The following is a 25,567-nucleotide window of genomic DNA, read 5'->3' as shown; positions in this document are numbered from 1 at the left end:
TTTAATGTGATATGATAGTGTGCACCGATGCTACACAGACAAATCCTACACAATATTTATACAAAATCATCCTACTTATAACAAAATATTTTGAACGGATAAACTTCATACACGTGTATGTGTAATTTAAAAAAAAAAATTGTAGCATGAGGTTTATGTGCTTGCCTATAAAGTTTCACGTTCGTATCTGATCTACAACTGTTTGACTGTTATCATGGTTCCTATGGGCAAACAGCGTTTTGCAATACAATTAATCACTTTATTCTTCGTCGTTCTATTGTGTTCCAAATCAAAAGGCTTTGCGATTCGAGTGATGGCAACCTTCATTTTACATTTTACGTTCACGCCTGACATGATTCGCCAGATATCTGAGTATATTTCCTTGCAATATGCAATTGGTGCACAAATATATCAGTATAATTAGTGAAAAGTTTCGAATGTGGGTGGATCACACTGCCCGCTGAAAATTCTTAGATCGATGTCACGGAATCTGGCTTCAACGTAAGAAAAATTTGAAATATGATAGTAAACAGTATAAATTTACATCTTCTACGAGATACATCTGATTAGTTTCTGTTGCGCGTGTTGAAAACTTTAAAAAACGGTATTGTACGATTTCGTTGCTCGGCTCCTTTTTGTCAAAACCATCCTCCGTACTATGAAAATATAACATGTTCTTCCTGAAATCTCCAAAATTTTCGTTGAATATCTACCAACTATAAGTAAAAAATTACGAAAGTCTCAACCATTTGGACGCAGCTCATAGATAAGAAAATAAATATTGACCGCAAAGCATCAAAATTCTTGTTATTTTAATGGAAAAATTCAAATGCTGTGAAGCAGAACATAAGATTCAGATATGAGTCTAAGATTCTGGAGCAGGCTGAAGTTAGCAACGTTACTGTAACGAAATATGAAGGAAAAAATCAATATTGAGCAATTTGAGAATGACTTTCAAGGAGTTGACTTTTCAAAATATGAGTATTTGTTGTTTATTAGGATTTACTGAATATCAGACAATCCTAAAGGTGCGTTATATTATTATAAACATGCATTATTACAGTAACGTTACTAACTTCAACCCTATGATTTTGGCCACATTTTCTAAAATTTGTGTTGAGATATTTTAGCCCATTAAAATTATAAAATTTGAGAGCGAACATATTCAAGACCATTCCAATGTCCATACATCGTTTTGCACTTTTTAAAACAACTTATTTACAGCGAATTACTATTTCTAAATTCTGTGTAAGCAGCAGTACACAATACATGCATCTTGTCTGGATAATAGGAATGGGGCCAATGGGACCTCTGGGCCCGATACCTGGACCACAGGGATTCATGGAGTTAACAGCACGATCAGCAATGGGGCCTGGATTTCCACCCCTTCCACCTGCCATTGCAATACCAGGGATGAATGATTCCCCCTTGGAGTTTAGTACGAATAAAAACCAACCTCCTATTGCCAGGGAAAGCACCGAAGACAACAACGACAGAAGAAGTGATAAAGGTGACGTCAGGAGAGATAGGGACAGAGACAGAGAGCGCGGAGAACGAGAACGAGACAATCGCGAGGGTGGAAGAAGGTATGTATATACATAAAGGTATAATTCGTATTCATATTAGAAGTAGTCCGGTGATAGCGCATTTCATTTCAATACGTAGCACGAGATTATGAAAGAAGAGATGAGTGATGGGGAAAACAAATTTCTTTCATGATGTACTTGTTACGATTAGTCCCTTATCTTACTTATCTTTTAATTAGAATAAATAAAATGTTCCGAGCAAACATATTACAGCACATTTCTCCAATACTTCAAAGGCTTTTCAGAAATTTTTAAGGTGCTTCGAGTGTGCCAAACAAACATGCCTATAATACTAGAATTCCTACCAGTCTGAAATTCAATTTCGTATCTCTCAAAATAACGGGTTCTTTACAGACTATTTTGGGGGTGCATAAACAACTTTTTAGCTCTATCTCTTGTATGGAAGAAAAATAGTTCGAAATTGAGAGTACTAAGAAATATTTGAATTAATATCTTCACCAACCAATTCTACACAGTGCAGCCCTACATCATGCAGTACTATATGTGGCCTTTGTACCAAGGAATTTGGAAATACGCGGATTCACTCCCTTCAATCATTCTGATGATAAATAATCGGGAAACGGCGCCAAAGTTATAGATGAATTCAAATCTGTCATGGACGAGGGCCCAGTATGTTTTGAATTTTCAACTCCTCATTTTAATTAGTATTCGATTATATTGCTCTTTTCACATATTGTTTTCTTGACCTATCGATGGTACTGCGTGGTGCGCCATCGTTGATTCAGTGGTTCGGCGGAGTAAGTAATTTATTGCTGAAAAGGCCACGCGTAGGAATGCAAATTGTAGGATGAATTGTGTAGGACTGAGCAGTGTAGGAACAAACGAACGGTGTAGCTTTATTGACGTATAAGATGACTCTGTGTAGGTCGAATTGTGTGTAGAAAAATTGAGAAAGCTCTGTGTAGGATTTTTAACGTGTAGGAATGAAGTCTACTCCAATACGGGCATTGTTTTGACGCCCGATACGAATAAGAGCGCATTTTAGATTCCGGATGGAAAAGAGCACGTTTCGAATTCCGGGTGAAAAAGAACACATTTCAAATTCTGGGTGAAGAAGAGCACGTTTCAGATTCCGGGTGAAAAAGAGCACGTGTCGGATTCCAGATGAAAAAGAGCACATTTCAGGTCGATTCGAATAGTAGCACGTTTCGGGTTGACTCGAATACTAGCACAATTCAGATCGACTCAAATATTAGCACAACTCAGGTTGACTCGAATATTAGGAAGTTTCAGATGGGTTAATTATAACGTTGTCCAAATATTTTTTGTTAGGTTGAGAAATGAGCGTAGTGACAATAGACGTGAACGCGAAAGAGATAGACGCGATGATCGGATTGAGAGAGACAGAAGAGATGACAGGCGAAATGAAGAACGGAACAGTTCAAACTCTAACAATAATAACTGCAATACAAGTGGCAGTGAAATGCCATCATCTAATACCAGTACCAGTAGTACGTCGCATACGCCAAATATGGGATCTCAGATGGAGCCACCAACAGGAGTATGGGGTATGGGCGTAGGCTATTCGATGATGGGAATGGGGCCTATGGGTCCAATGGGTCCCATGATGGGTGAGATGGCTATAGGACATCATATGGGACACGGTTATGGGCCAATGGGAATGGGAATGATGCCACACGACGGAGGGATGCTAGGTGCTCAGATGATAGGCCCTGATCAAATAATGCCAGAAGCTACGGCTCAGATTATGACTGGAGCGCTACCACCTCCGCCTGCAAATTCTCAGGGAACGAAAGAGATAATTCATTGCAAAAGTTGTACTCTTTTTCCACCTAACCCAAATGCACCACCACCAACAACCAGAGAAAGACCTCCAGGATGCAGAACTATTTTCGTTGGAGGTATAATCATATTTTTTAAATGTAATCAAGAAGTAACATAGATAAATTTTTATGTAATTCCATGACCATGGACCAGGATGAAATATATCATTTTTTTTTTTTTTTTCCTTGAATAGAATTAAATCTTGATTCTTTTAGACGAACTTTTCAGAAATTAATGAACGCTTATCTGTGTAGCTGCAGTTCAAGAATACCAGATTCAGCTAGAGAACAGTCAATTTGCTTATACGTGGTTTATCGTTGAATATCCATTAAACTTTACATGTTCTTGTTTGTTAGATAAAATGCAACACTGGCACTATGGTATAAAGATTCATATGATTATAACAAGTCACATGAAAGTTCATCCATTGTGTTCAGTTTTTCTAAAGCCTTCTTACCATCCAATGTACGAAAACTATTTTAGAAGGTTTTTTTGGATATGAGCATTTTCTAGACCATTCGAGGATTGCACATTTGGAACATCTTGTTATATCAGGTGCCACTTAAAAATATGGTGACTCACACATTAGATATTCACTTTAAATAAAATAACTGTATTTTGAAAATTGATAATGTTAGCCATTGCAATAAAAGCCATTCAAAACGATTAACAATATCACTTCTAAAAATATACTGCGATTTTAAATCACAGTGCAAAACTGTAATTTGATCCTATTTTGGGGCTAGTTTTGTGCCCAAACCCCAATTGTGGTGCTCCAACTCTATCCGTCGCATTTGTCGACCACATAAATTTTACAGTGAAGGAATTCAGGTATCGCAATCAAACAAAAATCAAAATTTGGCGCTAACTTGACCCTAACTTGGTACTGTTTTTGTACTCCAACCTCTTCCGAGATATACGTGGTCAACCTAGACTTATGGAAAATAAATAAAAATCAGTCACATGATATTTTAAGTGCACTAAAACTACCAACGCAACATTAAACTATTTGAATTTGATTGTTCGCAAACTAGATGTACTGCACTCATCAGCGAAAGCATCCCCGTCGGATTTTCGCACCGATGGAGTGCTAATAAATAATTGATATGCAAGTATCCTGAAAGGACAGATGTGGCTGAATTCGTACCAATTTGTTCCGTATTTATACCTCGCAAAATTGGGAGACTTTCATCGCAAGAAAACTAGCACTCGTAACATCAATTTCCAAAATTTGTGATAGGACGATTCGAATATTTTCATTGTCGTCTTTTTTCTAGCGCTCTAATCTTTTGTTGACTAATATATATTACACTAAACATCATTTGCTCATATTCGTATTCGTATCTAAGGGTTGGATTTTTTCATTAACAGTTGGTTGGATTACGTTACTCGGATCTATTGTATCAAAGTTGTATCGACAAAGAATGTTTTCTTCATTCTAACGTTTTTAGTGGTACAAAGTAAGATTATTTTGTCGTTGAGGCTTGAAGGTGCTTTTTTCACCAGCGTTATGGTGGGTTCAAATTCGCACTTATGTATTCTTAAAGCACAAAAAAACCACCAAATTTCTGTCGCATCCCTGTTCCGATGTTTCAAAGCAATTTGAGACAAATTTTGTGGTCGGTTCAGCTTTCCATAAGCCGAGGTTGACCACGGGTATTTCGGAAGGGGTTGAAGCACCAACATTGGGGTTGGAGAACGAAAATAGCACCAAATTATAATTTTCGTCTCATTTTGAACAAATGATGTGGTCAGCCTAGGTTTAGAGACATAATTCTTGAGTATTACAGTGGATAAAACAATGACATGTCGAGTGTATTATGGACCGGCCATTTTCAGAATCTGATTATAAGTATTGTTTGCAAAGACTGTTGACGTATTCAGCATATTGAGAATTGTGTATTGATGGTTCTGCTCATTTCTGCTATAAATAGTCGACTGTTATGATGTTGGTTCCGTGGAATTCAATCGATTTATTAAATTTTATTTCTTATAGTAATTTATTTTAGTAATGTTTATTGACAGGTCTACCAGAGAATATAACGGAGGCTGTTATCCAAGAGATATTTGAGCGATGTGGCGAGATCACAACGTTACGGCTTTCAAAGAAGAACTTTTGTCACATTCGTTTCGTTTTAGAAGCTAGTGTTGATGCAGCTATTTACCTTTCTGGATACAGAGTTAGGCTTGGTTCAAGTGGAGATGCTGCAAACACTGGACGGCTCCATGTAGATTTTGCCCAGGTAAAACTTCATATATATTTTATAATGTGATTTGACCAACGACAATATCATTTCTAATTATTTTTTGTAACACCTGCACAGGAAGTTCGACTTCGCTTGCTGTGGCAGACGCGTGAAGTAACCGATTCCCCACAGTACAGAAATTATTCGAAAATATCCCACAACTGTTAGGAAATGGTATTTTCTTAACAGTTTTCTGAGCTAAACCGGTGCAACTAGCGCCATCTAATGTAATGACTCGTGATTACGATCGTGTCCGCTGTGTTGCAGTAACGCGTCTACGCTCGGGTTAGACTACCACGTTTACCATTTTCTCAAGTCAAACTTTCCATTACAGATGTTACAAAAATGTGTCACGAGTCTGGGTTGGCAATTCCTGACTCATATAAGTTGTGCCACAAACTTTACGCTTATCAGGAATCGCCAATTTCCCCCACTTGCATCACAATATACTATTCTGAAATTATTTCCCCGAAATTTTATTATTTCTCCTTACTGGGGTTGGGTATTTCATACTCTGACTATGCGTCAATGTTGGGAGTTAGTCTATCACGTCAACTACTGCTATCTAAACTACTCAATAACCAAATTATCATGGCACAATAGAACCTTGATACTTTGCCACCTGCAGGGAAGTGGCAGAAGGAGATTCTCAGAAATGAGAACATAATGAATACTTCTATCAGACTTGCTTAGCGGTTTGAAGGCAGTTTACCTAAATTTGAACTGTAAAGACAATAAGCGAATATTAGTATTCAAATCTGATTCAGCAAAACAATAAACCAGCCCTCTATACACCTTGGGTATGGATTTGACTGTACACAGAGAAAAATAAACCGTTCAATCAAATAAAGTTGGCTCCACTTTACCACAGTGTTTTTCAAGTCTTACTCAGGAGATCGCGGTCGTAAGTCAGATACAAGTAAACAGCAAGAATTGTAGGTCCTACACTATAATAAAAATACAATATTTTCAGTGAGAACGCTGTGCTTGTTTATTTTTAATAAGTTGTCGAATCGTGATTATATTTTTGAGACATAGATAATCAAAACATTTTCTAATAAGAGCCGATATTTCCTTTTAGTTTTCATGTTTACCATTGAAAATTAAATACGTTTCCAACAATAATATCGATTTGGTTGATTTGCCTTGTACATAACAATGCTAACGAAATACAGTCAGTATTGAGTGCAAACTTTGCAAGAATCGCTTGTCCACACATTTTTCACGATTAAATTAGACAGGTCTCTTTTATCTAATTGCAGAAATACTTTCAAGCATAACAGTTTACTCATAATAATGTATGATATTTCGTACTTGCGGACAGGCACGGGATGACCAGTATGAATGGGAATGCAGACAAAGGCAGTTGCAGCGAGAGCAGCGGCACAGAGAAAGAGTAGAAAAAGAAAGACAACGACCACCCTCAAGTCCACCACCTGTGGTTCACTATACGGATCATGAGGCATCTAACATATGTGAAAAAATCAAACAAGATGACTCCTTCATGAAAGCAGTACAAGTAAGTTATTATTATTACGTATGTAATCAATAAATTAATTGACCTGTCAGTAACGGAAAAAAAGTAACATATTTATTAGTTATTTATATGTAATAGAGATAAAAAATTGGCTCGTTGTGTGATGTTCTCAACGTGAAAATGAGTGAGCAAGTGTAAGTAATGTAACAAATGGTTATTATTTGCGTTAAAGAAACCTGATGATGGTAGGCGGCATCTGGCGAAGCGTCGTATGAAAAATAAAATTGAATGCTAAATGTGCATACTCTTTAAAGCTCAACACAGCGAATAAAAAAACTTGAGGTCCTTTTCTTCTATCACAAGAATAAAGATCCACGAACTGCAAATTGCAGGCCCGCGTTCCTGTACGGTCTACGCTAGCACAAACGGATTTTATTGGGCTTCGTCAAACAAACGTTCGAAAAATTAGCAAAAATTACACTCATTCGTCAGAGCTTGACGCGAATTTCATAAAAGATGGCAAAAAAGTTTTCTTTTGCGTTTTCGACAAATAAACCTCAGAATTTGAGATGTATGACAACTCTATTTTCTTTCATGGATTGAAAAAGTGCAACCTACCGTATCTCGAAATTCGCGGATTGTCTTCTCTTGACTACAAAAAAACTGGTCCTTTACTTTTTTTATTAGCTGCCTTGAGCTTTAAGGAGTATGTGCACCTTTTCAGAATGTTCAAGCATCTATAACAAGGTCAAGAATTATAATATGCGATTAATGTTGCAATAAATCATAGCAAATTTCACTTTTCGCGATTTTTTTTCTTGTACTGTTCCTGCGAAGAACTACAAAAACTGATACGTCTGACGTTTATACCAACGTCACTAGAAACTTTCGAAATGAGTTGCAAGAAATCGTTAATGTGAATAACTTTGAAAATATTGAAAATTTCAGTCGATTTCAGTTGAGAAAACAAGTTCTCCGAGTAATAAGTTGAAAATAGCGAAAGAGTGTTCAACTTCCTATCAACACGACCTACCCACCTCACATGGAATAACTCTTTTACCACTATACATCAGATTATACTAACAATAATTTATAGTCACTAATAAATTGATATCCTGGTAGGTGGTGGTGACTTGGCTGGAACGTGGTGACTGTGTCAAGCGGAACTCAAATACATTCTATTCAATGATACAATCAACGAATTCGCATGTACGTCGACTGCTAACCGAAAAGGCATCTTATGAGGAAGAGCTCCACAAAGCCAAGGAATTGATGAAGGGCAGGATGCAGGGTCTTCTGATTCAATGTAAGTTTGCTATTGATTCATTCGTAATAGCATATGTGTGATGCGATTCTGACATTTCTATTTACCTGGTAAGTGTCTGTGGTCATGAAAATAGTATCTTAGATGTTCCTGAGACCATTCGTGAGTTCCTGTTCCGCAATATAATGTGATGTATTCACAACAATCGCAGAATCAAATCAAGGCTAATAGATAATTACCATATACATATGGTGATTTCGAAATACATTCTTGATTACACCTTGCAAGCTTTTTTAAATCTTCAGGTCAGTGAAAAGTGCTATGTACGTGATTTTGAAACGGTAAAAATCAGCTGACTGCTACCGTTTATTTTGGAAGTCATTTTAGAGCACCGATTCAAAGAATATCGTGACACAGAATCTTGTTTAGTCTTACTCTTACGTTACTTCCCTACTGGTTTATTGCAATTTTTGTGTAAGAATGGATTCGAATTCAGGTCAGTCTCTTATAAATAGAACAGTAATTCAGTTTGACAATGACTCGAAAAAATATACACGACAGATCCAGAACTTTTTTCAATTTATGCCATTATCGAAAATCTACTTCCACCAAATAAGTAAAGCAAGTCAGTGAAGATCTATTATTCGAAAAAATCGCTTGAAAAAATGCTTTTCAAATTCTATAAAGTGCTTTAACGCTTTTTCTAATTTATAATCAAAATACTTTGAATACACATTGTACCACAGTATGGAATACACGGAAAGTGTATTTCACATAAATAATACTGTGCAATAGCGTACAATGGGCAATTTTTTATTAAACTATTCAGCGAAAAGTTCTCTCAACAGAAAACAACTGACGTGGCTTTAAAATGAGTTTTATGGAATTACATGTTATGTAATATTAAGACTCTGCTCCCAAATCATTATTTTGATTAGCTTAGATGTAACTCACTTTATCAGTTGAAGAGCCGAGATCACAAGGTGGGTGAAGAAAATTTTTGATTTTAGACTTCCTCTGCTCGACAAAGATCAAATGTGGACTTACCGATAAATTCAGTTTTTTAGATAATTATAGACACTATTTGAAAATTGCATGCTTGGCAATGCTAGGATTTAAATGGTGTTGGGAATAACACATATACTGTAAATACAGTTTCAGACGATAATCTATGCAGTCATAAATGATTATTTAGATTGATATAATGCTGCAAGAATTTGTATAACTGAGCAGTAAACTTTGCATCTTTTTCATCCAAGATGTGATGTTGAATTTCACAGTAAAATAAACTGAAGTGAACATTGAGGAACAGGAATGCTAGTAAAAAATGTCGTAGATTTCAGTCTGAAACTATCATCAGATCTCTATCTCTCGTCAAGGAATACTGGATACTAAAAAGGACTTCAAAAGTGTGTGAACCCACACATCACTATTAATGAAACTGCCATCATTTTATCATATCACACAAGCAATGCCACTGGTGATATCTGACCATTCCATGGGAACTTAGCGGACATCGTACAGGCAATATCGTAACCTGTTTTTATGCTTTAAAGTAAGAAGTATTAGAAGTAAAAAACCTAATTTCAGTTAGTACAAATCATGCATACATTATAAAAGTGTTCGAAGAATCATTATAAATACGTTCCTTCAACTTTCGAATTATGAGCAACATTAAGTATTGTTTGCACAGATTGCATAGATATCAACTATTCACACATGTATGTCCATGAATTGTACTGATTGATGGAAAAATTATGGTGACAATGTGCAAATCGTTAAAGTGAAAGACCACAGGATCTTGGCATTTTTTCTGTTTCTACGGTAAACTTGGATCTGGATGTAACTTTATTAGCAAAGTACCACTAAGTTGATACAGTGCAGTATAAAATGTCAGTTTTCGAGTAAAGTAAGGTGTACAATAGAGGATTTGTTGTGTTCTTGTATGCGACACGCAACACCCGCATCATCAACAGTCAGTCAGATTGAACGTGTGTTCACGGCGGCGAGTCACAAGAAGGTTTGGGACCACTTCACCAAGGCTCAAAGGAAGAATATTGAGATGTGGAAGAAACAGTCTTCGGTATGTAAATACACTTACACTCACATACCTAGTGTCCCAAATACTCGATCTCGGTAATAATAAATTATAGTAGGTTTGACCTAGGCTTTTTCTTTTTGTGGTAAATTTCAAACTGGCAACATCGCTGGAAAGCTTTATTAAATTGCATTGTGGTGAAACAGTAAAGTCTTTTCATTAAATGTGTATCCAGGATTTTGCAACCATTTTTTATTTACACTTTGAAGTTTTTTGAAACATTTCACTAGCGCATTAGATAGTGCATCATTTTTCTTTGCAGGATACCGCCTAACAGTAAAATTAATGAAGTTGTACAACCGGTTTAAAAATATTTTCATCTTTCAACGTATATTTGTTATTCGTTTTTATACTGCCTTGGTCAAACTTACTTATATTAAATGGACACTAGCTTTGCAAGCTGAAAAACTACCCACCAATCGAACTGCAGAATTTTACGTCTTGGAACACCTATAGGAGAAGGCAAGGCAAATGAACTCTAAAAATATTTTACAAAACGAGTTATACACACTGAGGAAAAAGAATTGGTGGTTCAATTAAATATTTCGTTGCTGCGAATCATTTTCCATTAGTGCAATCAAAGATTTGATGAGATCAATTAGAATTTAATCTCAATAACAAAATATTTTTTTCATCTTCCGAGAAAAAATGATTGTTTGGCTCAAACAATCTTTCCTCTCAGTGCAAAATATCATAACTTTCATTGGAGGCGGGGGTTTCGATTTGTCCCACCTTTCCCTACATCGTTCATGGCCTTAAAACCATTTGCGTAATGAAAAATCATTGAAAAGTGAGAAAGTACAGGTAAGTGAAATGGGAAAAATACACAGCCTTGTGTTACCCCCAGCCAGACAGTCAGACACGTTTTCCACATGACATTTTTGTCTTTGGCAATTCAATGACAAACAAGAAGGTAAAATATTTAGCTTAGAGTTAGTCAATCACAGGATATCAGGTGTAGAAGGTAATAGTGTAATAAAGCGCTCAGGTCTCGAAACCGTCAGGGAACACATGGATCGCAGACAGATCACGAGCCAAGCATCTTCACGGATTTCCAGAAGGATGAATTCAGCGCTACTCGAAAATTTCATTGCGTGGTATATTTATTTCTGTACTTCAGAAGCAAAGTTAAATAATTGCCATTGGGTTGTATTCATCATTGAGGTAAGCATGAGGGGAGGAATCGCTAAAACTTTCTACGATCACCTGCAAGCCAAAAGGACTATACATGATTCTAAAACTTTTCTGGAGGCATTGAACTATATACCGATTCGAGGGCCAGTTGCACTGTGTTATGAAATAATCAAAATTTGGAAAGAGACACTGCTTATGCTATGCTGTAAAAAAATATCATGTTACCTCTGAAGTGCAGAAAAGAATTATATCTTTCCTGATCGTCACCGGATGCAAAGTACTCGTATATACTTGGCATCTTCAATTATCGAACCTTGGAATTGCACATTAAGAATATCTTTGGTGGCCTTCTTCTCTCAGATGGATATTGTTTTGATTTACGAAAAATTTTTTGTAACAATTCCTGTATCTTCGAGTTAAAAATCTTGAGGTGGTGTTTTTGACAAAACGATTATTACGTAATCTAGAAATATTTTAAGGTCGAATTACGTATCATTATGCTTTTTAAACGGTTTTTTTTTAGATTTAGGCTACCGATGATTTTACTGACTTACGACTAGTTTCAATGTCTGTGTGCATAAAAAAATTCATTGCAGGGTAAGAAAACGAATTGTATTATTTTTTTAAATACGTAAAGACAAAGATTTCCGTTTCTTCATTGTACTGGTACTGAAAAGTACTTATTAAATTATTCGAAGGTGTTTCCTACCACGTAAGACTACATGGAAAAAAGTCAAGAACAAGATCGAAGAGGGTAATCCTTGGAATTCGCAGGAAACAGCATGGAATGCCCCATATGCGGCATTCAACATCTATCACACATACCTAGCTTACGTTCCTAACTTCATTTAAAAATTTAATCACCTTCAACATTTATTTCTTATTTACCATACATTAGTCAAATGTACATACATAGCGGAACACACAAGCTATCAATATCGTTACAGCTGACACGAGGCTGAAGCTAACAGCCAAATGTTCTCATGTTTGTTCGAATAAGGTAACGAAGTTCGAGAATGAAAATTTTTTGAAATACCCTGAACCCTCAATACTCTTCAATAGAATTATGAGGATAAAACTGATCTGCATTTTCCTAATTGCAAAAAGTTCAAACACGTTTGTCTGCTAGCTTCACCTTCATATGGCTGACTATGGGCGTTACATGAAATAAAAAATCACGTATTCTTGATATTAAAATTGTTTCAAATTATCTTGACGAAGGCAAAATACGTAGGTACATTAGCAATTGCGGAGCTGTGGAGTAATTTCAAACAATTGTTAGGCAAGTGTATATCTATATTAAATCAACTAAAACGCACATGGCTGAGATTATACATACACTTGCAGTCATGACAGATTTTTTATCGACACGTTAAGGTAACTCTATCGTTGACTCTAGACAAACGAGACGAGTCATAAAAAATATTGTGAGTGATAGCTAATAGTGCGCTATAAAATTGATTTACGTATGGAACGAAAAATAAGGTTCTTATGACTTCGACTATCGAAAATAATTCGCAAACATATGGTTTTTGATATGGCTCTGTTACCCCCAAAGTCATGAATATCCGTTAAACATTTAAGGGGGCATGTGAGTATAGTCAAACTGATATGATGTAAAAATTTATGAACTGTTTTCTCTTGTACAGATTTATTTATTTTTTTTTTTTTCATAAACTGCTTTCACCATTGTTTAGTGCAATACTTATTATACAATTTATATTTTTTATAAGTCAAATTTTTAAGAACTCAAAGTATGGCGGCTATCGTTATCGTTTACAGCGGACAAGATATCGCGTAGCTCGGTTACCCAAAACATATCTGACAAAATAAAAACCAAAACTGTCGTTGACGAGCTCACTTTTTGAAAAGAATCATTTTTCAAGATACTAGTGCGATTAGATTAAAAATAAAAAAAACTACCACATTTTTTGACCTTCCATGTAGCGTTACATTAAAGGAATTTCAAAATTCAAGAAAGTAAGTTCGTCAAGGACTGGTCGAAGCATTGAAGAAGATCCTTTGAAAATTTCATTTTAATCGGACTGACCGTGTAAAAGATATAGTACACACAGACTTTAAAAACAGTCTTTCAAGAAAAACTCGTTCAAAGTTTAAGCCGATATGAAGCTTGTATAAAAGGATTATCTTTCATATAGTCAGATTTTTCATGTACCTTCAGTCATCTATACCGGGGCCATGTAAAATTCCTTCAGCAGCTATATCAGCATCTTCCTCTGCAATTCGGACTTCTTGATTTTTCGTTTCATACGAATTCAAGGGCCTCTTCCTTTTTCTTCCCGTTACTTTCCGATAGTTGGAAAATGCAATAATATAAAAATCGATCTACACTGACATGCTCCCTTAACGGATGTCACTGTGGTATTTGCCTAGACTACCCACATGTCATAAGAGCATCTGGTTCCAACTTGTTGTGAACTCTGTTCGCTATTTTTTTCGCGAAATAATAATTAATGTTACGTCTTTATGGGATTTATTCGTATGAATAATTTTTCATTTTTCGTTCGTCTAATCGTGGAATATATGAATTTGTCGATCGCAAATCGAAAGACATACACGTGTCGCATTGGAGCCTATGATACAATAAACATTTTCAAAGTTTAAATACTCTGATATTTTGCGTACATGATGAATATGTGTTATAAGTAATGTACGACACAGAAAATAGTTTTATTTAATCATACTCCTCGTGATAGAGTTACCTTGACGCACTTGATCATCGCATATCGGCTGACCCACGCGTTTAAATAGGAAATGAGGCTGGCCCAAAAATAGATAACGCCCGAACATACGCCACCATAGATTCAACCGAATTTAAATTTCGCAGTGCAGTGGAATCTCGCTTATCCGCCCTTCGACTAACTGAGATTCCGCGTTATCCGAGACGCCAATTTCATCCTTGGTCTCCGCATTAACCGAAGTGTATGATCGGATGATATGGAGAACTTTGGATAAAATGTAATAATCCGTTATACCCATGTATGAAATAGTGTCGTGTCGCTATCATGCATAAACTTGTAAAAGTCTGTGACAATTATTTACATTGTAAGCTATAAAACGCGACGGTTCCGTTTCCGGAGTCAAGGGGAAAATATCGTGATGGCTTGAGCTATGTACAGTATGTTTTCCATATTATCCGAGATTTCGCTAATCCATGGTACGCTCTCTCCATATTACCTCAAATAAACGTTGTTTTATTGTATATCGGATACGCTAATATCGGGGTATGCCAAAAGTACCGGAATCCCTGGAATATTTTTGAGCGGATGTGTATACCAAAATTAAATTTGGAGGAAATGCATAAGATCAAAGAAATATATGTTGTGAAAGGGTGGCAATTGGCCCACCACCTCAACCTAGTGAGCCACTGCACTTTGATGAATCGGTATTTGAATCTTAAATACCCTGCTCATTGACGAGTGACGGTGGGGAAGGATTCCACTTTTTAATCTAGCCGCTATTTTGCGTATGCTTGATAAGTTGAGCTTAAATGGCAGTGAGAGAGAAGCTCTACATATACAAAAAAAAGTATTTTTTGTACATCCGCCATCTTGAATTAGGTGCATCAAGCTGAAATTTGGCAAGCATATTCTGTTAGAATGTTAGAACAAATCTCTCAACTGAGTCAGCACACGACTTTCCTTGGCATTTAAGATTCTTATGCTACTATGTGACGAAAATCATAGCGCATCGTCGAGATCTGCGAACAGCGAAGGTGGTTAAAGCTCGCAACAATGATTTTTTAAAAAATCCAAAAAAAAAGCTTATTGCAAACAGGATAGCAAAAGTGCTAAAGCAATCCAAAGCTATAAGATATAAGGTAGGCGAGCAATAAAAATTAGAAAAAATTTACTGTACTTTTCAAGCAGAAAACAATTTTCTTTTTTTTTTTTTTAATGTGCTTCCAAAATACTAGAAATTGATTTTTTGAGTCGTCTTTTTTTTTACCGAATGTAAAATGATGTTCTTCAAAGTTTTATGGATGGATGTTACGATAGTCGACTTTGTTCGAGAAAAAAAAATCCAACAAGGGTTGAATTTTTTAAAATTATTTTCATTTCATCACCATCAAATTCCTCGTGAAAAACTGCTCAAGAAATAAATTGACCGTCCCCCTAATACTAAGGCGTCATTATCTGAAAAGTTGGGTGAACCCTTAAGGGGGGACCATCGGCTGAAATCAGCTCTATGAAATAATGATGTAACAAGGTTGCTGATTTTTCAAAAAATACTATTTTCTTCGAGGAATAACTTCGCGCAGTACGTGAATCTGGTTTCTCACATTTTCGATCATTAAGAAAGAAATATTCAGCATTGTTTTACTAACGCCCGTGATGGTGTAAAGTTAAACAAAAGAATGTGTGTTCAATAGGTGCATAAAGACCTTCGTTTGTCGTGAACACTACTGATGAATTATATCAAAAACGCCGTTTTTCGAGTATTTTGTTTGTTAAAAACCCATTAACTCACATAATTTTAAATATTAAGGGTTACTGATTCTTTCATGTGTTTGGGAGAATATTTCGAACAATCTCAGATTTGAATTTCTTGATATCTCGTTTATTTCAAAAATCGCAATTTCTAAAGCGATGAGGAAATATTCAAACGATATTAAGCTTTGGCAAAGTTGATCTTCGAAAGAAATAGCATTCTAAAAAACATCAGCAACCTTGTCGCATCGCTATTTCAGTTGCATGGGCCCTCCTCAACCTCTGCAGACACATTTCATAATGCGATAATTACAGGCTTCGCTTTACACTGAGTTTCAAAAATTATTTATCAACGAATCATAAAATCGTCCAATGATATGCTTGTGAAATAATGAATATCAATTTTAACGACAAGTCGTACATTGTTATAGTCACTCGGCCCGGGAACACGGTGCTGTTGGCTGGCTCTGTGTAAGTCAAACGGAAAAAATTAATGGCTCTGTACATAGAACAAACAAAAATACTGTACAAATATGGTACCTCGCCACAGTTATACGATGTGCATGCCGATGATTGTGAATGTAAAGTTTAAGTTTTTAAACCGCCTATGGACACATATAAATTGTATAAAATTTAATGACAGGAAATCAAAGCAGTGCAACTAGAAGAGGCATTGATGGAAGGTGAAGGTGAGATGGACGTCTCAGATTCCGAGGATGAACCTCAACGAAAAAAGTCACGTAGTCAATCCGATGCTAATGACGACGTTGAAGGGTTGCAGAATTTGAAGGAAGAGAATGACAGCCTGCGATGTCAATTGGAAGCATACAAAAATGAGGTACGTGATGCGTTAACAGCTTAACAGTCGTATACGACTATACCACGGCTTGTATGAGGAAAAAAATGGTGTTCAAGCCGCTACAATCCTTAGCAAAAAATAGGGCTAGTGTAGTTTGGTGTTGAAGTTAGTACAGTGAGTAATTGTGGAAAAAGTGGTCCTGGAAGTCTTTGAGGATCTGGAAGTCTTTGAGGATCTGGAAATGACCTTGAATGTTGCTTGTCCTTAAAAAGTCCTGGAAATATCCTATTTTTAAGGTTTGCTGCGAATGATATACTTATTTCTGTTTACTGAGTTCTTAAAAAGTGAATTTCCACCTCGAATCGCGTTTTTCGTTTTTCCCTATTAACAGGTTGTAGTAGAAATAACGTATGTCTCGTAAATCGTGCCGATTATACAGTGCCCTCTGCATTTGTGTATTTTTATTTTTTCTGCATGTCCTTGAATATCCTAGAAATATCTTGGAAATGTCCTTGAATTTGTATCGGATTTTTTATTGGACACCATGAAAATGCATAGTTACTATATTGCATTTACACCAGCTATATCACCATATATATCTATCTAATTTAACGTGTCACTCTTGAAATTGCAATAAAAAACTGGATGAAATTATTATTTGTTTTATTTTTCAATTCGATGTTATGCGGGTAATGGGAGCAATATAATTTTATTACCAAATATTTCTTTTTCTTTATTATTACATTAACAATTACTTAGGCAAATAAGATTAGAGCGTTTTGAGAATGATAGACTTTTGTCAGACTTGCTAAAATTAATGGCTCCCATTTTCCGAAGTGTGGGGTAATGGGAGTGAATGACATTTCTTACTTTTTTTAAAAAATTTTTTAACCTACGATTATTTAGCTTGATGTTTTTCAGTGATTTTCTGGTAGCCAGATAAGTAAAGCTTAAATTCGTAATTAATGAAATAATATATGATATAAATTATGAATTTTATTAAAATGCGACCGAGGTGGAAAGCTTTGAGCTCGGCAAATGTGATAGGCTCGAGTTTCTTGCTAAAGAATTCTTTCCAGTATTCTGGACCGATTTTACGGATCATCGTGTGAACTATGATGATTTGATCGTAATAATCCACGGGACGCTTTTATTCCAACGACGATTTTTTCGCAATGCAAGAAATAGCGAAGAGAAAAGTGTTGTGACATGAACATTGTTCAGGAATCTTTTGTTTTCGCAACGTGACACGAGAGTTTGTCAAGCTCGAGCAAAATACTCAGAGATAGTTGCGATATTTTTGATGATTTGCACAGCTCATCGGTCAGACTCTATTTAAGGTACCTAGTGAAGTCTTTTCACTTCCGAGAGATGCGAATTTTCAAAAATTATTCAGGTGAAGAGATCGTGGAAAGACTGCCAATCCGAGTAACTTTTCGAAAAAGTGAGCAGTTCGATACCTGGCAACTGGTTTGATGATCCTGCAACCGCGAGTGATGGGGGTGCTGACTTGATTAAAGCAATTGCTGCAATTAGCGCGGATTTTAGCGATTAGACTAAATCAAGCACCGTTCGCTCCCCATTCATGTATTATTATTTGCACTCTCCGTAAGAATCTCAAAATATGAATGAGAGCATTTTGATCGCGTCGAGGGGATCACCTTTTGCTTTGAATTTAATTCGATTGCTCTTCTCAAGCATATCTTGGAATTTCTGACAGTTTGAGTTCAATGCGTGGAATCGTGACTGCACTTGCTCCAGATACACTAGTGTGGTCCTTGTTTATGGTGTTGACAAATTTTTTCCAGACCCCCCCAATCAACTTCAAATAATTCAAAAACAATTGCCTGATTTTTTTTAGATTTTTACCTCAACTCTAACTCCTCTCGCCAACACGATGGATTTCCCAATTTAAAATACACATGCTTCGAACACATTCTGATTGTCAGTATATATTTTATTGTAAGAGTAATAATATTTTAAAAAAATATGTAACGGCGCTGTTTCAGTGGGAATTAGTGCTACCTGAGAAAAAATTCACATCATCATACTATGCAATCTAGACTAATTGCACATCCTCGAAATCAGACTTTTTTTTTAATTTAGAGGAAGTGCGATTCATCTAGATTGCCTGATATGACGACGAAAATTTTTTCTCAAATAGTAGCATCAGTAGCAGCCCACTAAACTTTCGCAGTTATAGGTTTTTTTTTGAAAATTATTGCTCTCAAAACCAAATATATGTTGAAAATGTGACCGAAACACGTATATTTTAAATAAGGAAATCCACTTCCTTGGTGGGAGAGGTTACATTTAAGATAACAATCTGAAAAAATTCGGCAATTGTTTCTGAATTATTTGAAGTTGATTTGGCGGGTGGTCCGGAAAAAATTGCTCAACACCGTAAATACGGACCACCCTGATTCACACACACTTTGACAACTCAGGTGTGTATTTACGCACTGAGACTGATCATGGTCACTGTAGAGCATACAGCACATTTGAATTTTTGCCGATAGTTTTCACTGACAATGAAAGGTTTCCACTGTGTTGGATGAGGGTACACGATACTTGGAGTACGATAGATCCGTTTCACTCACTGGCTAATCTGTTTCCCCGCAAATCATAACCATTCGAAGTCTGATTCAACTCGATCCGCCACTTATCCGGCGTGAAGGACTAAAAAAATTTTTTGAGAGATAGATGATGGAGTGACGTTCAATCTTGTTTGAATTGTTAATCTATTTGATTTTGCTGTGTGTCATAGGCAAATTGATCCAGATACATGTTCGGTCCTGCATAAAATTTTAATTCGTTTATTATATGCACATTATAAATTCCAATTTTTATCTATAACCAGGATCAAATGCGTTACATGATACATTTGTAATTCGTAATTAAGATGGAATAATTACAAAGACGAATACAGTACGTAATTTATGACAAACAGCATGCGAAATTTGTAATTAATCTGATTTCAATCCCAAAACACAATTGTGGTTTGTGATGGATTTCGCTTTAATTAAATACAGAATACATTTTTTATTTTACTTACTTACAAATCAAGGAACTGTAATGCTATTAACAGGATGAAAGAAGTGTCGCAATCCTTGATGTATTGGAATGGACTAACAGGTCGCAAAATATTACGACATATTCTTGTTTTATTGAATAGTAGTGTCGACGGAGCATCGATTTGCGGATGTTTTAAAAATATATATAAAAATAAGCAAGCAATCCTAGTAGAGAAATAGCCGAAAGGGAATTTCCTAAAAAATAAACCATATTTGACTGATTCATAGTAAATATCCGTGATATATTTAGGTGGATGTCCTCAAGTCTGAGACGAAAACAGAAATTGACTCAAAGGAGAAACAAATGAAGATGTTGCAGCAAACCTTAAAGGGAATGCAAGAACAGCTTGTACAATCGAAGAAACAACAAGTTCAAGATGATCAGAAGATCAAGGACTTGACGGGAAAATTAAATGCAACGAAAAAGGAGGATCCTGCAGAAAGTGAAATAATAACTTTAGACAAGGATGATGACATTAATGAAGAGCCAAGGACTCCAAAGCCGCCGCTACTTCTACCTGGATGTGTACCTGTTAATCAAAGAGAAGCTAAACTAATCGGTAATGACCCAATCCAGTACAGTCATAGATTTTTTTTTCGTTATTCTGTCACAAGTCATTTTACTTTATACACATATGCTTCATTTTTCTTAGTGTCATATACATATAGTTTTTCGCAGTATTTTACGTAATCCATGGGTCGCTGAAATGCGACGATACTTGAATCTTGTACTCTGTCTACGAAGAGAACGATATAGTACTTGGCTCGATTTCTTTCTGTTTGGTTGGACTTCGCACAAGAAAATGTCTGTTTTATCCCCTTTAACCCTAGGACCCTACATTATCTATACGAAACAAATAACTTACACAAGGGTTACGTGCTCCTCAAAACGTCAAATCAACGCTTCTAACGGACCGTTAGTGGTAGAAGGTTTTTTTTCATTCGAAAGCTGAAAGACTGAAGAATAGAAGAGTATATACGAGAAAAACCTAATATGAATTTTTCACCGTCGAAAATTCGATTGAACAAAGTAAGAAAACTGATTTTAGCAAGTCGCAAGAATTATGTGGGATTAGGGGTATCCATGTGTAGGGTCCCAGGGTCCAGAGAATGCTATAGTCAGTTCTTACAGTTAAATGTCTTCTATTATTTTCGACTAATATCAGAGGTTATGCACCGAAACCCAAAAAAGACACAGAGGCCAAATTTTACGTGCAATTCTAAACAAAAACACACCAAGTAATTTGGTTTTTTCGAAAAAATGACGATATGGTTTGAAAAATACGAAACAGTGATCGTGATTTTTTAAGCGATGAAGGTGTCACTGACAGCGCGAAAAATTGGGATTAGGTAACTTACGCTCATGAGAAACTGTGTTCAATTGTGCGCATGCGTCAACGTTACTTTACGGTACTGTTCGAAAATGTGGCACTTTACGCACGCCCCACAGGCTTCAAACATCGAACCTTTCAAGCAGGTGTCAGGACACATTAGCGTCTATTACATGGGTGGATGAGAGAAATCTGACTTGTGTGATTACAGCGCTCATCTCAGCTCATGCTGCGTCTACACTAGACTCCTGCAATTGCTGTATTCGCCTGCACGCTGCAATCTTAACTTGTCGGAAATCACTCACTTTCCACACTTGTAACACAATATACTATTTCTATATAACGAAAGCGCGATGTTCAAATCATTTTATATATTCCGATTACAAAGCAGCGATTGTGCAAAGGGACCCAAACGCACGATAATTTAGAATACTGTACTGAATGTGAATAAGGCCGCTTTGCTTCTTCCATCTGATCCCCACTTCGCTCAAACCTATGCAACGCTGTGTTGTTCTCTTCGTGAATAGGGTATATATCCATGAGATAGATCGCAGTCCTTACTTTAAGTCTTTGCATCAGGTCTTTTGAATCACAAATTAACAAGTCATTTATTACAAGTCGTACCGGCGTGGTTTCTTTATCAACCGTCCACCCCATGTCTAATTGTAATCGGTTAGTGCATCCATATATTCTTATGTATTTTATCTGGCCTTAAATTACGATTCTACTTTGATTTCTTAATCACACTATTGGCAAATAATAATATCTTTGGTTTTTCGGTAACATCAATCCAGAGTTATACACAATGGCAATACACTTGTTAGCAAAATACTACTGCGGCATCGGCTGCGGTGCCACCATTTTTTAATATTCCTGGACAATTTTTAAACTGCAAAACAAGTTTCATCGTTACACACAAAAAATATTCACCACACTACATTCCGAGAGAAATTTGAAAATTTTCCAGAAATATTGAAAAATGGCACCGCTACATCTGCAAAATCCAGTAGCATCTTTCTTATGCTGGAATCATCCATTTCTCTCTTTTACTTAAGGAGAGATTTAAACTCACTGTCACAACTAGCCTCTGTTAATTTTAGCCCACGTGTCTAAGAAATTGAATTTACATAAAAAATAAGGTTTATTTGCTATCACATCGATTAAAACATGGTGACTGAACGCAAACATTTGGCATGCAGCAATCTTTCGCCTTTACGAGCAATTAATTCATTTGATGGTCAGCGGGAGCACTTATTACACACTCGTGCACCTGTGCTGTTTGGTCCATTTATGTGACTTAAATCGATTAAATTTTGAACAAAATCAATTGCAAAAACTTTTTGTCTCACATTTTTATACCCGCAAGTAACGGTAATAGCGGAAAGTTCTAAGACTGCTCCTTCAAGGTCAGTCGATTTTCCATGTTTGTTATAGAACTAAGGACACGAAGTTGGCATCATGTAGAATTAAAATTGGGCCCGGTACTGGTTTTTCTTGACTAAATTTGTACGAAGTTTTATCAGCCTATAAAGCCGAGAGTTGAAGCTCCATTAAAATTCAAGATTATCAGCAGGAACTTTTGTAATCGAGTCTCTTCTTTCACACATTTTTCTCAGTAAATCGATACGAATTGGAAACGCGACTTTCAAATTCGAATTTTACGGAATCCAGTATCTATTTATTTGAATGTGTGATTCGGGATGAATTAAATGACGGTTTCTATGTACATTATTTCGATTTCGAATGAATTACGTTCATCGAATATAATGTGAAAGTGTGAGTTGATGTGGAAATTGCATTATTTCACACAACCAATAAACATCTGCAGTTTTTAAAACTGGTAATTTGTGTGAAAATTCGGTGATGTTTCAGTATTTGAAGAATGAAGTGGATTACTGTGAAACTCGATTGAAAGTTGTCCCATAACTTTGACGCGAATTACTTTCAAGAAAAACGTTAAAATGGCTGGTATCGGCCTAATTAAATCCTGGAAATTGGTGTCACTTTTTATAAAATCGACACTGATATCTACTTTTTTTTTGAAACCCTGTCATTTTTGTGCATGCGGCGTATTCGGTTTTCATTTTTTACTTATTATCATGAAACTTACTATGCATAGTTGATCTTAGCATGGGTTTTCATACTTATGATATGTGTGCTTTTGTTCCATAAACACGGAGGAACCATATCAGGCAAGAAATACTTTCCCTCGAATTTTCCCAAAAACATCAATTTTTATGGCACCCAATAATGGATGACTAAAATCGTACCTTTTTTTATATCAGAGGAATAAGATTGTGTTACTATAGTTACGATTTTAATTTTACAGGTTTGATAGCTACTTTTCTACATATTCATCCCTTTGGTGCAAGTGTCGATTATGTATGGTCATATTTACAAAAGATGGAACCAGGACTTAGACCAAACGAAGTTGAAAACCTAATGCAACGATTTCCACAAGTCTTCAAACAGGAACTCTCTGGTATTGGAGCAAACATGGAAAGGCGCTGGCAATTTTGTGGTTTCAATGTTCACCGCGGGCACTAAGTACATTGTAAATGTTTTTAAACCTTGTCACGTACATTAGGTAGCTAATAATATTGACTTAGATTAAAGATACGCTAAAGACGAGTAATTCTATGATCCCAGATAAGCATACCTTCTGATGGGCGAGAATCGATCTAGAATCCAATGGCATGAAGTGATTCGATGATAACAGAAAATTTTAATTATTATTGCAGCGAATAACGGTTTTTCTCATCAAGGTGGAGCTTGTCATTCAATTCAGATAATGTAAATTATTACTCTATACAAGGAGCTCATTCAAAATAAAAAGATATATGTTAAAGCATTTTGAAGATTTTCGTGTGACAAGATGTTTTAGTACCAACACTACAGATATTCATCTCATGTATATCTTTTTGGTATAAAAATTAGAACAATATGACATTATTTACAAAATGAACATGCAAACAGCGAGTCACGCAGTTGACTGTGCTTTAGGGATACCCTGCCTTCATAATCTAAAAAAAAGAAACTTTTTTTTCAACATCGAATTGCTAGGAAACTGAAAGTTGTATCATATATATTTGTTGACACATGTGTGTCACTCCTTTTTCATTTTTATCTTTAAATTTGGGAGATAAAGCTCCATCGAATCATCCTAAAATTCAGGGGCAGAAAGAGTTTGATCAATAAATGTGCACTATCGCATGTGAGGATTAGATCCATAACTGTTTGTGAAACGCTTAATTTACATATTTTTTAATGAATTACCTTCCATATCTCACAGCCTACACGTTAACAGCCTTAAGGAGTTTTGAGCATACCATCCGGTTTCCAATGTTTTGTAAGGACTCTACTAAAAACGTGTGAGCGCGCCTGACGATTCGGTCCTGAACTAAAGTTGCCAATATCGATGGTGGAATACTCAACTTGTTGAAATTATTTCTAATATTTTAAGAAAATAGTGGCCTCAGTGAAAATGTTCTCCGAAATGCTACGGTTACTGTTAGAATTCTGAACATGATTTCGGCGATTTACACAAAATTATATGACACCCGCAGAAAACTCTACATCTTTGCAGAATAATAAATTCCGCTATCCCGCCATTTGAGCGTCACTGGTGCTTTGTATTTCGCAAAATTTGGCAGTCTTGATGACGATCAGTAAAATCGGCAACAACAGTACTATACTTTCTCTCGCAAAATTGATGTAAGTTGCTAAAATTGAATAATGATGTGGTTTCATTGTTTGAGGACAGCCCCTTTCGAGGTCAAGTTGTTATATTATAAAGTTCTTTTGACTGACCTCTACACCCAAACAAGCACATTACATTTTCTTTCATTTTTTGAACTTGGTTATTTTTCCCGTCTTTGAATTTATTCTTCTCTCTTCCATTCCGAAAGAAATTATTATGCACTATATCTACTGAATTATTGAGAAACGGGCAAAAGTTCAACTTGAATAGTATTTTCAACACGACTGGAGTACCGCACCAGTGAAATAAGCGTCATAGTGCGGCGCATCGAAAACTCGATGGCAAAATCTTATATAAAAAAAAAACCAAAAAAATGTACAGGTAAATCTCACCTTATCGGGAATTCAGATAATTCAAAGGATCCATCGATTGTTTAATTGGTTATTGTAATTAATTAACACAACAAAGTGCATACCATGACACCGGTGACTGTCTTAGCAAATTACGCTCAATTCCGCATGCGGAAAATTATATGATCCATTGAGTTACTATATCCTAATTCTCTTGTAGATGCAACTAAATTGCAGCAAGTTTCACATCT

General features: G+C 36.0%; 1 protein-coding gene across 3 annotated transcripts in view; it reads left to right on the top strand.

The window, feature by feature from the left end:
- Positions 1-25,567, top strand: part of LOC107227583 (ecto-NOX disulfide-thiol exchanger 2) — a 29,781-nt gene extending 4,214 nt beyond the window's left edge. The window contains exons 2-10 of one of the 3 annotated variants that reach the window (XM_046733763.1): positions 1,292-1,586; positions 2,880-3,469; positions 5,418-5,635; positions 6,963-7,157; positions 8,238-8,421; positions 10,356-10,462; positions 16,706-16,900; positions 20,186-20,495; positions 23,596-25,567. In XM_046733763.1, the coding sequence (XP_046589719.1) occupies positions 1,292-1,586; positions 2,880-3,469; positions 5,418-5,635; positions 6,963-7,157; positions 8,238-8,421; positions 10,356-10,462; positions 16,706-16,900; positions 20,186-20,495; positions 23,596-23,813 (2,312 nt within the window). In that variant the 3' untranslated portion in view covers positions 23,814-25,567. Of the gene's footprint in view, positions 1-1,291; positions 1,587-2,169; positions 2,217-2,879; positions 3,470-5,417; positions 5,636-6,962; positions 7,158-8,237; positions 8,422-10,355; positions 10,463-16,705; positions 16,901-20,185; positions 20,496-23,595 lie in introns of those variants that run through there. The other 2 variants (XM_015668779.2, XM_046733764.1) reach the window with 2 other exon arrangements.

The sequence above is a fragment of the Neodiprion lecontei genome, chromosome 3 (assembly GCF_021901455.1).
Source record: "Neodiprion lecontei isolate iyNeoLeco1 chromosome 3, iyNeoLeco1.1, whole genome shotgun sequence".
In the NCBI taxonomy this organism is placed as follows: Eukaryota; Metazoa; Arthropoda; class Insecta; order Hymenoptera; family Diprionidae; genus Neodiprion; species Neodiprion lecontei.
This window is presented reverse-complemented; position numbering and strand designations above follow the sequence as displayed.